Below are 14,814 nucleotides of genomic sequence, written 5' to 3' on the forward strand. Positions count from 1 at the left end.
AGGACTTAGTTAGAGGGATCGCTGTTAGTATAAACTTTTTAATACCATTTTCTAAACTTTCAATTTTATCCTTAGGGAAAAACTTTTAATTTTTGCTCTAATTGTTTAATCACATTTTGCCAATATAACTATCCTAAGTATTGTAATTACCAAATTACTATAACCTTATGAACCAAAATTCTTCAATAAAATTATTGTGAAAAATAAAATTTTTATAAAATTAACTCCTTTTAATTATTTATGTATATAATTACTCATCTACATGAACTAACAATTAAATTTAATCCTTAAGATTGGAGTACACATAAATACATTTATGGGCTTTTAACTTACCAAAATTGCCTTTCAAATTTTGTCCTTCGCCAGTTTGGTTTGGGAGTTGCTCCCTTATGTATATAATTACTCATCTACGCGAACTAACAATTAAATTTAATCATTGAGATTAGAGTACACATAAATACATTTATGGGCTTTTAACTTACCAAAATTGCCCTTCAAATTTTGTCTTTCGCCAATTTGGCCTGGGAGCTGCTCCCCAGCTGATGCCAATTATTGGATAATCCGACAAATCCAATTAACCCATTTAGAATTATCTTCTCCCAAGTCTCTTCTCTTCCCCCACCCCTTTTTTTTCAAAATTTTCATTTTGTCATGATCTTAACTAATTTTGTTTTATTATTATTATTATTATTATTATTATTATTATTATTGTTGTTGTTGTTGTTGTTGTTGTTGTTGTTGGTTTTATTTTATTATTTTATTTTCTCTTAGTTTGTTAACTTGCTCATTTTTTAGCATTACCAATTTATGATAAGTTTTAGCCTCTTTTTTATATTCTTATTATTCAATTATTAAATAATATGTAATTTTGTGACATAAAGTATAAATGAAAAAAAATTGAAAATTAGGCTTATTGAGCATTATAAGTAAATATTTAAAACTAATGATGGGTACAAAGAGTGGTATAAATTGATAATTTAGTTTGCAAAAATGAATTTAAATGAGTTTATAAAAAGTTAAAATAAATGGGTTATAAATGGGTAATTGGGTTATCCATTTCATTTTTTGATTTATCCATTTATACTCATTTAATTAAATGGGTATAAATGAGTTGACTCACTTATACCCATTACCCATTTTACCCAATCCAAACCCACCCAAGTCATCCATTTTGACACCTCTAGATGGAACTAGGAAATCTCGAGTGAATTAATGACTTTCTTGCATCAAAACCTGAGTTTTGTTATTAGTTATTACTGACAAGGTGTTTAACATACCAGTCCAGTTTTCAGAGTTACTATCCCGAGTTCAACATGCCATGTTGGTACCAGCTGGGTTATGGTTGTGAAATTTGTTTCTTGTTAATTATTATTACAAAAAATATATATAATTGGAAAAGATTCAATTCTTGCATACTGAATAATAAATATTTATAGGAAAAATCGTTTAAAATGTCTTTCACATTTCGTTAAATGAAATAGTATTTTTCTTAAAGAAAAAATAAAATGTTGGTTAAATTATATTAAAAAAGAGTTAAAAAGGATAAATGCAATAAAGGAAAAATGCTTTTGAACCAATAAATATAATTAAAAAATAAAATGACAAAAATTGGATAAATTACTTTAAACAAAATAGAAAAAAGGACCACTTTAAAATGTCTTTCGAATTCCCAAAGAGGCAAAGACATCATTTTAAAATAATTGGGGATGTTGCATTGGGTCAAAAAAATCTCACGGATGCTCGAACTAAAGACACGAAAGCAGCATCTTTATTCCTTCACGAAAACAGGCTTTATCTTAAGGAAGCGCCAAAATTAAACTACGCCCCCTTGTTCATTACTAGAGCTGTTAAGTTAATCAAGTAGCTCGAAAGCTCGTTAGAGCTCGGCTCGTTAAGGCTCGAGCTCGGCTCGTTAATTTTGGTTAACGAGTCGAGCTCGAGCTCGAAACATGCTCGTTTAGTTAACGAGCCGAGTAAGCTCGGCTCGTTTGATACTCGAGTAGCTCGTTAGAGCTCGTTAATGAAGGGCATATTTGTCATTTTAGAAATCAAAATTATAAAAATTAAAAATTATAGGTTTTTATTAAGGTTAATTTGCACGAGCTCGAGCTCGAACTCGTGAAACTCGACTCGTTTGTGATAAACGAGTCGAGCTCGAGCTCGAACTCGAGCCACATATACATTTAACGAGCCGAGTTCGAACACATTTTAAAGCTCGTTTTCCTAACGAGCTCGAGTCGAGCTCGGCTCGAATTAAACTCGAGTCGAGCTCGGCAGCCAAATACTCGGCTCGACTCGGCTCGATTAACAGCTCTATTCATTACCGATTCTAGCCTGACTCAGCTTTCCACCATAGAAGCAACCTTACGTATAAGATTACTTATCTAATTTCTAAATTAAAATTAAAATCTACCAGGTCAATTATATCACGATTCTGATTTTTTGTAACACTATGTTAATTATGTTTCTAATTATTCATCTACAATTTTGATTCCAATTAAAAATCACTATCTATGAGCACTTAGTTAGAGGGATCGCTGTTAGTATAAACTTTTTAAAATCATTTTCTAAACTTTCAATTTTATCCTTAGGGAAAAACTTTAAATTTTTCCTCTAATTGCTTAATCACATTTTGCCAATATAACTACCCTAAGTATTGTAATTAGCAAATTACTATAACCTTATGAACCAAAATTCTTCAATAAATTATTGTGAAAAATAAAATTTTTATACAAATTAATTCCTTTTATTTATTTATGTATATAATTACTTATCTACGTGAACTAACAATTAAATTTAATCATTGAGATTAGAGTACACATAAATACATTTATGGGCTTTTAACTTACCAAGGGTAAATGCAATAAAGAAAAATCGCTTTTGAACTAATGAACAGAATTAAAAAAAAAAGAATGGCAAAAATTGGATAAATTACTTTAAAAAAATGGGAAAAAAAGAAGAAGGGACAGCAAATGTGAAGATTGTGTAAATGTAGATACATTTTAGTATAATAGAATACTTAGTGAATGTAGGTGCATTGTTATCTATACTATATATAAAGTTTGAGGAAGGAATTTGGAGTTAACATTTTATGAACTTTTTTTATTCTTATAAAAACTAATTTTACTTTAACTATCTATAATTACTCATCGCTGCTTTTACTTCTAACTATTTAAGTATATGTTTTTAACATAACTACCCCTAAATATTATAACTACTAATATAAATTATTTTATGAAAATTATTTAAAACATTAAAGTTTGTTTCAATAAAAAAAATCTTATTTAAAATATATTATCATAAATATCATCTATTTTTTGATTGCACGCACATTATGAAAAACAAAGCTGAATATGATTAATAGTCCTAGGATTAATAGTCCTATGATTAATAGTCCTTAAATCAATAGGACTAAATGCGCTTAATCAATAGTCCCAAGGATTATTGCATCTGACCAATTTTTCCAAATCTTCCCGCTAATGCCCGCAACTTGTTTCCCGCCAATCAGGCATGGGGAGCTACTCCGGAATTAATGATAATTTTTTGGTGCATACAAATATCCATAAGTTGTTGAGGGACATACATGTTATTTATCCTAAAAGTGCAATGGACATGGTGAAACTTCTTCTACCAGGTTCCGGTCACTACTTTTAATAACCTTTCTTGATCCAGGCCCACAGTGCTGTGTTGTCCTAATTTCCTTTGCTCTTCCCACCGTGCATAGGCAGGTCAGCTTTCCACCATAGACGGAACCACTATTTTGGTACCATGCTACTTGGTACAAGTTTATGAGCGCCGTCATTTTTCAGATGATACGTAACATACATGTACGACGAAAAAGGACATCATAAAATTGATTTATTTCTGTACAGAGCCCGAAGCAAAGATCTAATCGTAGAGGTATGGTCGACCATAGTCCTGCAAGTATCATAATCTCAATGAGAAAACAGCTTCAAGTCTATTCTTAAGGGATCATAGATTGTGGAAGCGGAGGCCATGAAGTGCAGAAATTTGTACTTTGCTCCAAGAGGGGGGTTGGCAATAATATTTTGTAGAACTGGAAGCGCCTTTCGTTGGTGCCAATTTTAGAGTATAAGAACTTAAAAAGACTAAAACCGTTTTGAGTTCCACGTGAACTACTGGTGGTTATTCTGATCCTCTTCGGTCTCATTAGGGGTACCAAAACCGCTTTCTGCAGTTTCCTGGGCATCATCAGACAGGGCGCGAACCACAATTTCTGAATTTCCTGATACATCACTGATAGCATTAGGACCAGCAGAACCATCTCCCAGCTGCAGCAGCCTCAACATGATATTGCGCATGGAATTCGGTCTCCTGACCTCAAACTTATGTTCTGGGGTGTGCTGTTGATTAAAGCGACCAGGAAGCTTCGAGCAGGTATTATAACAATCTCCACATAGGTCATATCCTATTAATTCCGTGCAGTCTTTGCATCTGTATCTGTCCCCAATTATTGGGTACACCTGAAAGGATAAGTTCAAGCATCAACATAATCCATATTTTGTCAGTCACAGAGCTCCAAATTGCCATAATATTCGAGGCCAATGCACTATGCATTTAGCATCAAAGACATGTCGGGTGATTCTCAGAACAGCCCTATAACTACTGCATCGTGCTTCTGTCATCAAAATAAAGCTCTATCGAAATTGAGAGGCAACTGTTATTTGGCATAGTTTTGCATATTTTGTCAAATTCGTAGAGGCAATTCCAACTACTTTTGTGTATTAAACAAGAAAACTAACAACTAATGTGTATCAAAGGCAAGAACTATTAGTTTCTTTAGGTGAGGAAGAAAGAAGATTACTTCTGCCAAAAGAGAAATATATTTTAAGAAAATGTATCTTTACAATAATGGAGTCCCTAGGTTGCTAACATAGGCCAGGACTGACAATTGTACAATTATAAATGGCCAGATAGGTACATACCCCACAGGAATCACAACCTGCTCCAATGTGGACTTTATGGTCACCCCACCATGAGAATGCATTCTCCCCCGATGAAGTTAACAAGTCAGAATTCTCTTTAGCAGGTTCTGATGAACCTGAAATGCATGCTGATATTATCAAAATTTGCAGACAACATACCAAAATACTCAGTGCAGCACAAAGACCTTAGAAATTTCAAGCTTTGTGGGTAAATCATCAAAATACTCGGTGCAGCACAAATACATCAGGCAATGAATGCCACTGATAATTACTGAAGAAGTATAAAAAGCACAGACAGAAACAGCAACATAGAAAGAAAATGGAATGCTAAACAGAAAGTTTTGGTGAATTTTGCCCCAAATAAAACAGATCAGAAGCTTTTTGGCCATTCAGCACCACTTTTTCAACTTCAGGATTGTAAAACTAGTTACATTGGAAAAAACAATAACTGACAAATCCGCATCTTCAGAAATAGATCACCAGGCACTATCTAATCATAGCCAGTTAGTAAACGAGAAACAACCCTTCTCCTTTACTTTCTCTTTAATCCTCACCTCTCATTTCCACTGACAGCAAATCAAACAAGCCAGGAGCACTTTAACAGCTTAGAGCTTATGGAGTTTTTTGGATAGGGAGATTAGACGAAGTACATAGAGCAAAATGATCGGGATAAAACTACTCAACAGTGTGTTTATGATCAGGACATAAAACAAGGAAAAAAAAATTTATCAGGAGCATACATGTGCTTAGATTTTCTCGCTGAGAACAGGACTGCTTAAGCTGAATAATACTTCTTCTTAGTGCATAGTCCGCCGGAAATTGTTCCTTGAGAAAATTATCAAATTCCAAGCAGACTTTTGGAGTTTGTCCTGGATGTCTGCTTTCACACTTTTGGCACTTGACTGTCTCATTGGTTTGGGTAACAATGCAACTTTCACAATAAGCTGACAAAATTCAGAGGAGACAGAAACAACAAACTGAGGTAAGTAGCTAATGGAGCAGGAGTTGAGACACATGTTACAAATGGGAAGACTTAAATGGGCACAGATTCTATTCCATCCTACCATCACTGCACCTATACGAGGAAATAATGATGATACATACCATGGCCACAATTAAGAACAACAGGATGATAGAGGAGTTGATTGCACAAAGTGCACAGTGCGTCATCAACTGAAATTGGTTGGCGGGTTCCATTGGCAATCCCTTGGTGCAGTTTGTCACCGCGGTCAACAATGGAACTAGTTGCTTCAATATCTCCCACAGCCATTTTTAGATTTTCTTGATCAATTAATCCTGATTCTGGTTGCTCCATATTAAACATAACTTTGCTGTTGCCGCTACAACTTGGATCTTTGGACAAGTCCAATGAAGAAATTTCAGATCTTTGAGAACTATCTGTGTGATTTAATTCTTGTTCAGTTTGTGGCACGCGTACAGGACCATTAAACTGTGGTGAGAAGCAGTCCTGTTCCTTTTCATATTCTGGAATATGCAAAATCATTAATTTTGTTAAACCACATTACTTCAATAATAATAACAACCCCAATTAAAGCCAGCCACAACAAACTTGACCTCGGATTTGAATCTCCCTTCTCTGATATGCAACAGGATACATCTTGAAGAGTAAGAAGTGCAGCATTTGGCAAATAGTGGGAAAATGATGATAAGGATGTCTGCAGCGAGGACAATGAGACTCGCGTAGACCACTCATGGACTTCTGAACACACCAGAAACAGGAAATGTGGCCACACACTGCAAATAGAGAAAAGAGCCATAAGACAGGACAAAGGATAACAGCAATTGCACCATGAGAGCAACATCTCACCCAGAACAACAGGCTTGTAGAGAAGCTGCCTGCACAAAGAATTAATGCCAAATCATAAGAAAGGCGGTGGCAACCCAAAAAAAAAATGTAAGAAAGGTCTGTCAAACAATATAGTCTAGCGTGCACTATAAAATACACATTTTACAATGCGATCTTCTACTGGAACTTCGCCAGTAGCAGTCACTAGCATTATATTCCAAGTACCATATTTCTCTCTCGATGATAATCAGAAGACAAATTGACATTTGAGAGGCTTAAATTGTAAGTTTCCGTTTGAGAAATGCAGAACCAGATGACAGAAAATTAGCAAGACTTAATACGGGCTCACTGTTCTAAATGCAACCATGATGAATTTCTGAAACAACTAATTCATACCAACCACAAGAAAAATAGAAGCCTTTTTCCTTTTTTTTTTTTTAGAAAAATTGGTCTTTTGACAATAATCCAGTCCAAATACATCGTCCATTATTATGCTGTACAATAATTCGTGCTTATAATATTTAATTTGAATGTTTCAGTTTCATTACCAAACTAACCTACCAAAAGAGGGGGAGAAAAAGAAAAGGAAAAACAAAGACACAGCAAGGATGAAATTTGGCCGACATTTCCCTCTCTTTGTAAACATCAGATAATAGCATATAAATCCTGAGATAACCAATTCCTCCGCAAATTCGAGTAATTAATAATCCTCGCCAAGAAAAAAAGATTTCCAGTAATAATTCTTTTCATAGAAAACAGTCCAGCTCATAATTGCACGAAACAAAATGCAGGCAACAGATAAATATCAGAATGTTGAGTCAGAGAAGAATTACAAGCAAACGCAGCAGATAAAAGATTCGGAAATCTTCTCAGATGAATCATCGTGATAGTCTAATCCGTCCTCTAGTAACTTCTTAACCTTGTCTGAAATTTCCATTTCTTCACCAGAAAATCGGAGACCTATTTTCGATGTCCGGGAGGGATGGAGCGAGAGAGAGACATAGAGCGGACGCCCAAAGGAGAAAGGCAGACAGCCGTGAATGGTGGCTTTCTGCAATGGCGTGGCGGTGCTGGTTAGGAGGCCCAATTTCTACAGTCACTGGCCCAATGACCTTGCGTTGGTGGAGCATTTGCAGTCCATATCCTTTCTTTCTGACATTTTTTTACAGAAGTAAGAATTTACGTAAATAAACCTAATCTCTACGGTAACTTCAAAAGCCGGTAACTTTTGAAGTCCTGTGAGGGACTTATCTACCCAAACCCTTCCCCCCAATACCGATGTGGAATAGAAAACCCCACAGGTGCCCTGCTGCTAAGAGATAAAGACCCCCCAAGCCCCTGAGAATGAGTTTTCTTTCTGACATTTTCTTTCAGAAGTAAGAATTTACGTAAATAAACATAATCCCCATAGTAATTTCAAAAGCCGACAACTTTTGAAGTCATGTGAGGGACTTATCTGCCCAAACCCTTCCCCCCAATATCGATGTGAGATAGAAAACCCCACAGGATTTGCAGTCCATATCCAAACTCGAATATTTTGACATTCCCTGACTCGGCAATTGAAGTCTCGCCATTCGGAGAAGCGAAAATGAACTTTTGAATCGCACCAAAAAAGAAAAAGAACTTTGAAAGCGATATCTCTTTTATAAACTTCAAACGTCTAATGAGCTTGATATTTTAGAAAAGCCCAAAAAATGGAACACTTAAATAAATTTGTTATTTTATGAAAAAAGGTAAATAGATAATAGCACAATAACTCCATTAGTAGCTTTTGCCCTAAAACTTATTGACCTTATCCCTAAGATGGAATTCGAGAATATATATATATATATATATATATATATATATATATATATATATATATATAGCACATACGTTCTAGACGCATAAATGTGCAGCTATTCTAAATTTCTAATATATCTTAAAACTTAAAACAATTATCCTGTGCAGAATCGATTTGGTAATTAATACAAATATTTTGCTTACACGCCTTTATCAGTTTGAAAATTCGATGAATATGGTAGGTGTTTATTTTCAGGGATAATAATGGGTAGAATAAAATTCGATGACAGTAAATATTCGATCTGATGGTTTAATCTGATTAGATGAGTAATCCGTTAGAATTTGATATTGATATGCTTTTGACCTTGCAGGCAAAAACAGTAAGTTCTACGAGGCTTTCAACAAAGGGAATGTACAACTATGCCTGGCAATTGGGCTGGTAGGGTGGGTTTTGGGCGAGTTAATGTTGGGTTTTCATTTAAATGGGGGTTATATCCAATCCGCCCAACTTTAGATTGGATTAATCTTGAGTTGGATCATATTGGGTTGTTTTAAACCCATGACCCAAATATGACCCAATATATTAAATAATAGATTTTGATACATAAACTCTCTCAAATATATTTTCATATACAAAAAAAAAAATTCACACACATAAATATATTTTCACACACTAAAACACTTACAGATGCAATCACACACTCACTTTTTAAGTTCTTTTGAAATACATTATTTTTACACATACAAACACACTAAAATACACACTAATATGCTTTCATAAATACACACACATACTAACTGTTTAAACTACTTGCATCCAATCACATTTTAAAGAAAGTTATAAACTGAAATTTTGACCCATAAATGAATCTTGTAAATAAACTATAGTCTCTCATATTTGTAAAATAATTTGTTCAACGAAATTACTTATTTAACACTAAATTATTATTTTATAATGTGTATAAAAATAAAAAATATATATATATATATGTGTGAGGCAGGTCGGGTAACGCGGGTTTTTAATTATATGATCCCAGTTGAGGAATTGTAATTACTAACCACAAAAATCAATGTTTGACTAATGAAATCCTGCTAATTAATATAATCAAAACTCCTATTCATCCACTGCTGCGCGGAGCAGAAGCAGCAGAAAACGATATGACAATCGGGCATATAGGCCAAACGGAGGAAAAAAAAAAAAACGCTTTCTCGAGAATATGAGGTATAAAGCTGAGATAATAACCAGCTCATTAACAAGAAAATCTATTAAGAGAGCTCAATGAGTTACTATTTTGGTACCATGCTACTTGGTACAAGTTTATGAGCGCCGTCATTTTTCAGATGATACATAACATACATGTACGACGAAAAAGGACATCATAAAATTGATTTATTTCTGTACACAGCCCGAAGCAAAGATCTAATCGTAGAGGTATGGTCGACGATAGTCCTGCAAGTATCACAATCTCAATGAGAAAACAGCATCAAGTCTATTCTTAAGGGATCATAGATTGTGGAAGCGGAGGCCTTGAAGTGCAGAAATTTGTACTTTGCTCCAAGAGGGGGGTTGGCAATAATATTTTGTAGAACTGGAAGCGCCTTTCGTTGGTGCCAATTTTAGAGTATAAGAACTTAAAAGGACTAAAACCGTTTTGAGTTCCACTTGAACTACTGGTGGTTATTCTGATCCTCTTCGGTCTCATTAGGGGTAGAAAAACCGCTTTCTGCAGTTTCCTGGGCATCATCAGACAGGGCGAGAACCACACTTTCTGAATTTCCTGATACATCACTGATAGCATTAGGACCAGCAGAACCATCTCCCAGCTGACCCCTCAGCAGCCTCAACATGATATTGCGCATGGAATTCGGTCTCATGACCTCAAACTTGTGTTCTGGGGTGTGCTGTTGATTAAAGCGACCAGGAAGCTTCGAGCAGGTACCATAACAATCTCCACATAGGTCATATCCTATTAATTCCGTGCAGTCTTTGCATCTGTATCTGTCCCCAATTATTGGATAGATCTGAAAGGATAAGTTCAAGCATCAACATAATCCATATTTTGTCAGTCACAGAGCTCCAAATTGCCATAATATTCGAGGCCAATGCACTATGCATTTAGCATCAAAGACATGTCGGGTGATCCTCAGAACAGCCCTATAACTACTGCATCGTGCTTCTCTCATCAAAATAAAGCTCTATCGAAATTGACAGGCAACTGCTATTTGGCATAGTTTTGCATATTTTGTTAAATTCGTAGAGGCACTTCCAACTACTTTTGTGTATTAAACAAGAAAATTAACAACTAATGTGTATCAAAGGCAAGAACTATTAGTTTCTTTAGGTGAGGAAGAAAGAAGATTACTTCTGCAAAAAGAGAAATATATTTTAAGAAAATGTATCTTTACAATAATGGAGTCCCTAGGTTGCTAACATAGGCCAGGACTGACAACTGTACAATTATAAATGGCCTGATAGGTACATACCCCACAGGAATCACAACCTGCTCCAATGTGGACTTTATGGTCACCCCACCATGAGAATGCATTCTCCCCCGATGAAGTTAACAAGTCAGAATTCTCTTTAGCAGGTTCTGATGAACCTGAAATGCATGCTGATATTATCAAAATTTGCAGACAACATACCAAAATACTCAGTGCAGCACAAAGACCTTAGAAATTTCAAGCTTTGTGGGTAAATTATCAAAATACTCGGTGCAGCACAAATACATCAGGCAATGAATGCCACTGATAATTACTGAAGAAGTATAAAAAGCACAGACAGAAACAGCAACATAGAAAGAAAATGGAATGCTAAACAGAAAGTTTTGGTGAATTTTGCCCCAAATAAAACAGATCAGAAGCTTTTTGGCCATTCAGCACCACTTTTTCAACTTCAGGATTGTAAAACTAGTTACATTGGAAAAAACAATAACTGACAAATCCGCATCTTCAGAAATAGATCACCAGGCACTATCTAATCATAGCCAGTTAGTAAACGAGAAACAACCCTTCTCCTTTACTTTCTCTTTAATCCTCACCTCTCATTTCCACTGACAGCAAATCAAACAAGCCAGGAGCACTTTAACAGCTTAGAGCTTATGGAGTTTTTTGGATAGGGAGATTAGACGAAGTACATAGAGCCAAATGATTGGGATAAAACTACTCAACAGTGTGTTTATGATCAGGACATAAAACAAGGAAAAAAAAAATTTATCAGGAGCATACATGTGCTTAGACTTTCTCGCTGAGAACAGGACTGCTTAAGCTGAATAATACTTCTTAGTGCATAGTCCGCCGGAAATTGTTCCTCGAGAAAATTATCAAATTCCAAACAGACTTTTGGAGTTTGTCCTCGATGTCTGCTTTCACACTTTTGGCACTTGACTGTCTCATTGGTTTGGGTAACAATGCAACTTTCACAATAAGCTGACAAAATTCAGAGGAGACAGAAACAACAAACTGAGGTAAGTAGATAATGGAGCAGGAGTTGAGACACATGTTACAAATGGGAAAACTTAAATGGGCACAGATTCTATTCCATCCTACCATCACTGCACCTATATGAGGAAATAATGATGATACATACCATGGCCACAATTAAGAACAACAGGACGATAGAGGAGTTGATTGCACAAAGTGCACAGTACGTCATCAACTGAAATTGGTTGGCGGGTTCCATTGGCAATCCCTTGGTGCAGTTTGTCACCGCGGTCAACAATGGAACTAGTTGCTTCAATATCTCCCACAGCCATTTTTAGATTTTCTTGATCAATTAATCCTGATTCTGGTTGCTCCATATTAAACATAACTTTGCTGTTGCCGCTACAACTTGGATCTTTGGACAAGTCCAATGAAGAAATTTCAGATCTTTGAGAACTATCTGTGTGATTTAATTCTTGTTCAGTTTGTGGCACGCGTACAGGACCATTAAACTGTGGTGAGAAGCAGTCCCGTTCCTTTTCATATTCTGGAATATGCAAAATCATTAATTTTGTTAAACCACATTACTTCAATAATAATAACAACCCCAATTAAAGCCAGCCACAACAAACTTGACCTCGGATTTGAATCTCCCTTCTCTGATATGCAACAGGATACATCTTGAAGAGTAAGAAGTGCAGCATTTGGCAAATAGTGGGAAAATGATGATAAGGATGTCTGCAGAGAGGACAATGAGACTCGCGTAGACCACTCATGGACTTATGAACACACCAGAAACAGGAAATGTGGCCACACGCTGCAAATAGAGAAAAGAACCATAAGACAGGACAAAGGATAACAGCAATTGCACCATGAGAGCAACATCTCACCCAGAACAACAGGCTTGTAGAGAAGCTCCCTGCACAAAGAATTAATGTCAAATCATAAGAAAGGCGGTGGCAACCCAAAAAAAAAAATGTAAGTAAGGTCTGTCAAACAATATAGCCTAGCGTGCACTATAACATACACATTTTCTAATGCGATCTTCTACTGGAACTTCGCCAGTAGCAGTCACTAGCATTATATTCCAAGTACCATATTTCTCTCTCGATGATAATCAGAAGACAAATTGACATTTGAGAGGCTTAAATTGTAAGTTTCCGTTTGAGAAATGCAGAATCAGATGACTGAAAATTAGCAAGACTTAATACGGGCTCACTGTTCTAAATGCAACCATGATGAATTTCTGAAACAACCAATTCATACCAACCACAAGAAAAATAGAAGCCTTTTTCCTTTTTTTTTTTTTAGAAAAATTGGTCTTTTGACAATAATCCAGTCCAAATACATCGTCCATTATTATGCTGTACAATAATTCGTGCTTATAATATTTAATTTGAATGTTTCAGTTTCATTACCAAACTACCTACCAAAAGAGGGGGAGAAAAAGAAAAGGAAAAACAAAGACACAGCAAGGATGAAATTTGGCCGACATTTCCCTCTCTTTGTAAACAGCAGATAATAGCATATAAATCCTGAGATAACCAATTCCGCCGCAAATTCGAGTAACTAATAATCCTCGCCAAGAAAAAAAGATTTCCAGTAATAATTCTTTTCATAGAAAACAGTCCAGCTCATAATTGCACGAAACAAAATGCAGGCAACAGATAAATATCAGAATGTTGAGTCAGAGAAGAATTACAAGCAAATGCAGCAGATAAAAGATTCGGAAATCTTCTCAGATGAATCATCGTGATCGTCTAATCCGTCCTCTAGTAACTTCTTAACCTTGTCTGAAATTTCCATTTCTTCACCAGAAAATCGGAGACCTATTTTCGACGTCCGGGAGGGATGGAGCGAGAGAGAGACATAGAGCGGACGCCCAAAGGAGAAAGGCAGGCAGCGGTGAATGGTGGGTTTCCGCAATGGCGAGGCGGTGCTGGTTAGGAGGCCCAATTTCTACAGTCGCTGGCCCAATGAACTTGCATTGGTGCACAATTGCAGTCCATATCCAAACTCGAATATTTTGACATTCCCTGACTCGGCAACTGAAGTTCCAGAAGTCTCGCCGTTCGGAGAAGCGAAAATGAACTTTTGAATCGCACCAAAAAAGAAAAAGAACTTTGAAAGCGAAATCTCTTTTATGAACTTCAGACGTCCATGAGCTTGATATTTTAGAAAAGCCCAAAAAATGGAACACTTAAATAAATTTGTTATTTTATGAAAAAAAAAAGGTAAATAGATAATAGCACAATAACTCTATTAGTAGCTTTTGCCCTAAAACTTATTGACCTTATCCCTAAGATGGAATTCGAGAATATATATATAGCACGTACGTTCTAGGCGCATAAATGTGCAGCTATTCTAAATTTCTAATATATCTTAAAACTTAAAACAATTATCCTGTGCAGAATCGATTTGGTAATTAATACAAATATTTTGCTTACACGCCTTTATCAGTTTGAAAATTCGATGAATATGGTAGGTGTTTAGTTTTAGAGATAATAATGGGTAGAATAAAATTCGATGATAGTGGATATTCGACCTGATGGTTTAATCTGATTAGATGGGTAATCCGTTAGAATTTGATATTGATATGCTTTTTGACCTTGCAGGCAAAGACAGTAAGTTCAACGAGGCTTTCAACAAAGGGAACGTACAACCATACAAGTTTAAGCATTCTCCAAGTCTATAGCGGATTTGAGGGAGTGGAAAAGATCGTGGATGTGGGCTGTGGATATGGTGCTACACTAGCCAGTGTTTGAATTTTGATCTACCTCATGTTATCAAAAATGTAGCTGCTCACTGTTGATGCAAATTAGAGGAATGTAAAACTTGTGATGAGTAACAAGAAGTAAA

At 35.7% G+C, this 14,814-nt stretch overlaps 2 protein-coding genes across 3 annotated transcripts; both read right to left on the reverse strand.

Annotated features, from left to right (window-relative positions):
- Positions 1–3,828: 3,828 nt before the first annotated feature.
- Positions 3,829–7,868, reverse strand: LOC113713987 (E3 ubiquitin-protein ligase PRT1). Of its 2 annotated transcripts, XM_027237786.2 has the most exons (7): positions 7,587–7,868; positions 6,775–6,803; positions 6,522–6,701; positions 6,051–6,431; positions 5,687–5,890; positions 4,947–5,062; positions 3,829–4,484 (listed from the first exon to the last, which is right to left on the reverse strand). In XM_027237786.2, the coding sequence occupies exons 1-7, from the start codon at positions 7,688–7,690 to the stop codon at positions 4,137–4,139; spliced, it is 1,362 nt and encodes a 453-aa protein (XP_027093587.1). In that variant the 5' UTR covers positions 7,691–7,868; the 3' UTR covers positions 3,829–4,136. The 2 variants fall into 2 exon arrangements, with proteins under 2 accessions (XP_027093587.1, XP_071937566.1); XM_072081465.1 differs by lacking the exon at positions 6,775–6,803 and having other exon boundaries at positions 7,587–7,774.
- Positions 7,869–9,753: 1,885 nt separating this feature from the next.
- LOC113713978 (E3 ubiquitin-protein ligase PRT1-like) lies at positions 9,754–13,913 on the reverse strand. Its single transcript, XM_027237779.2, has 7 exons — positions 13,658–13,913; positions 12,846–12,874; positions 12,593–12,772; positions 12,122–12,502; positions 11,761–11,961; positions 11,020–11,135; positions 9,754–10,557 (listed from the first exon to the last, which is right to left on the reverse strand). Exons 1-7 carry the CDS (start codon positions 13,759–13,761, stop codon positions 10,204–10,206), a joined length of 1,365 nt encoding a protein of 454 aa, XP_027093580.1. The 5' UTR covers positions 13,762–13,913; the 3' UTR covers positions 9,754–10,203.
- Positions 13,914–14,814: the final 901 nt, after the last annotated feature.

This window comes from Coffea arabica, chromosome 1c, assembly GCF_036785885.1.
Source record: "Coffea arabica cultivar ET-39 chromosome 1c, Coffea Arabica ET-39 HiFi, whole genome shotgun sequence".
NCBI classification, from domain to species: Eukaryota; Viridiplantae; Streptophyta; class Magnoliopsida; order Gentianales; family Rubiaceae; genus Coffea; species Coffea arabica.

Excerpts from the sequence above, each read along its gene's own strand:
- LOC113713978 (XM_027237779.2), bottom strand. The coding sequence starts at position 13,761 with ATGGAAATTTCAGACAAGGTTAAGAAGTTACTAGAGGACGGATTAGAC. Across the intron at positions 12,773-12,845 it reads CTACAAGCCTGTTGTTCTGG|CGTGTGGCCACATTTCCTGT; the intron begins GTGAGATGTTGC and ends CTCTATTTGCAG. Across the intron at positions 11,136-11,760 it reads GCGAGAAAGTCTAAGCACAT|GTTCATCAGAACCTGCTAAA; the intron begins GTATGCTCCTGA and ends CATGCATTTCAG.
- LOC113713987 (XM_027237786.2), bottom strand. The coding sequence starts at position 7,690 with ATGGAAATTTCAGACAAGGTTAAGAAGTTACTAGAGGACGGATTAGAC. Across the intron at positions 6,432-6,521 it reads AAGGGAGATTCAAATCCGAG|AATATGAAAAGGAACAGGAC; the intron begins GTCAAGTTTGTT and ends TGCATATTCCAG. Across the intron at positions 5,063-5,686 it reads GCGAGAAAATCTAAGCACAT|GTTCATCAGAACCTGCTAAA; the intron begins GTATGCTCCTGA and ends CATGCATTTCAG.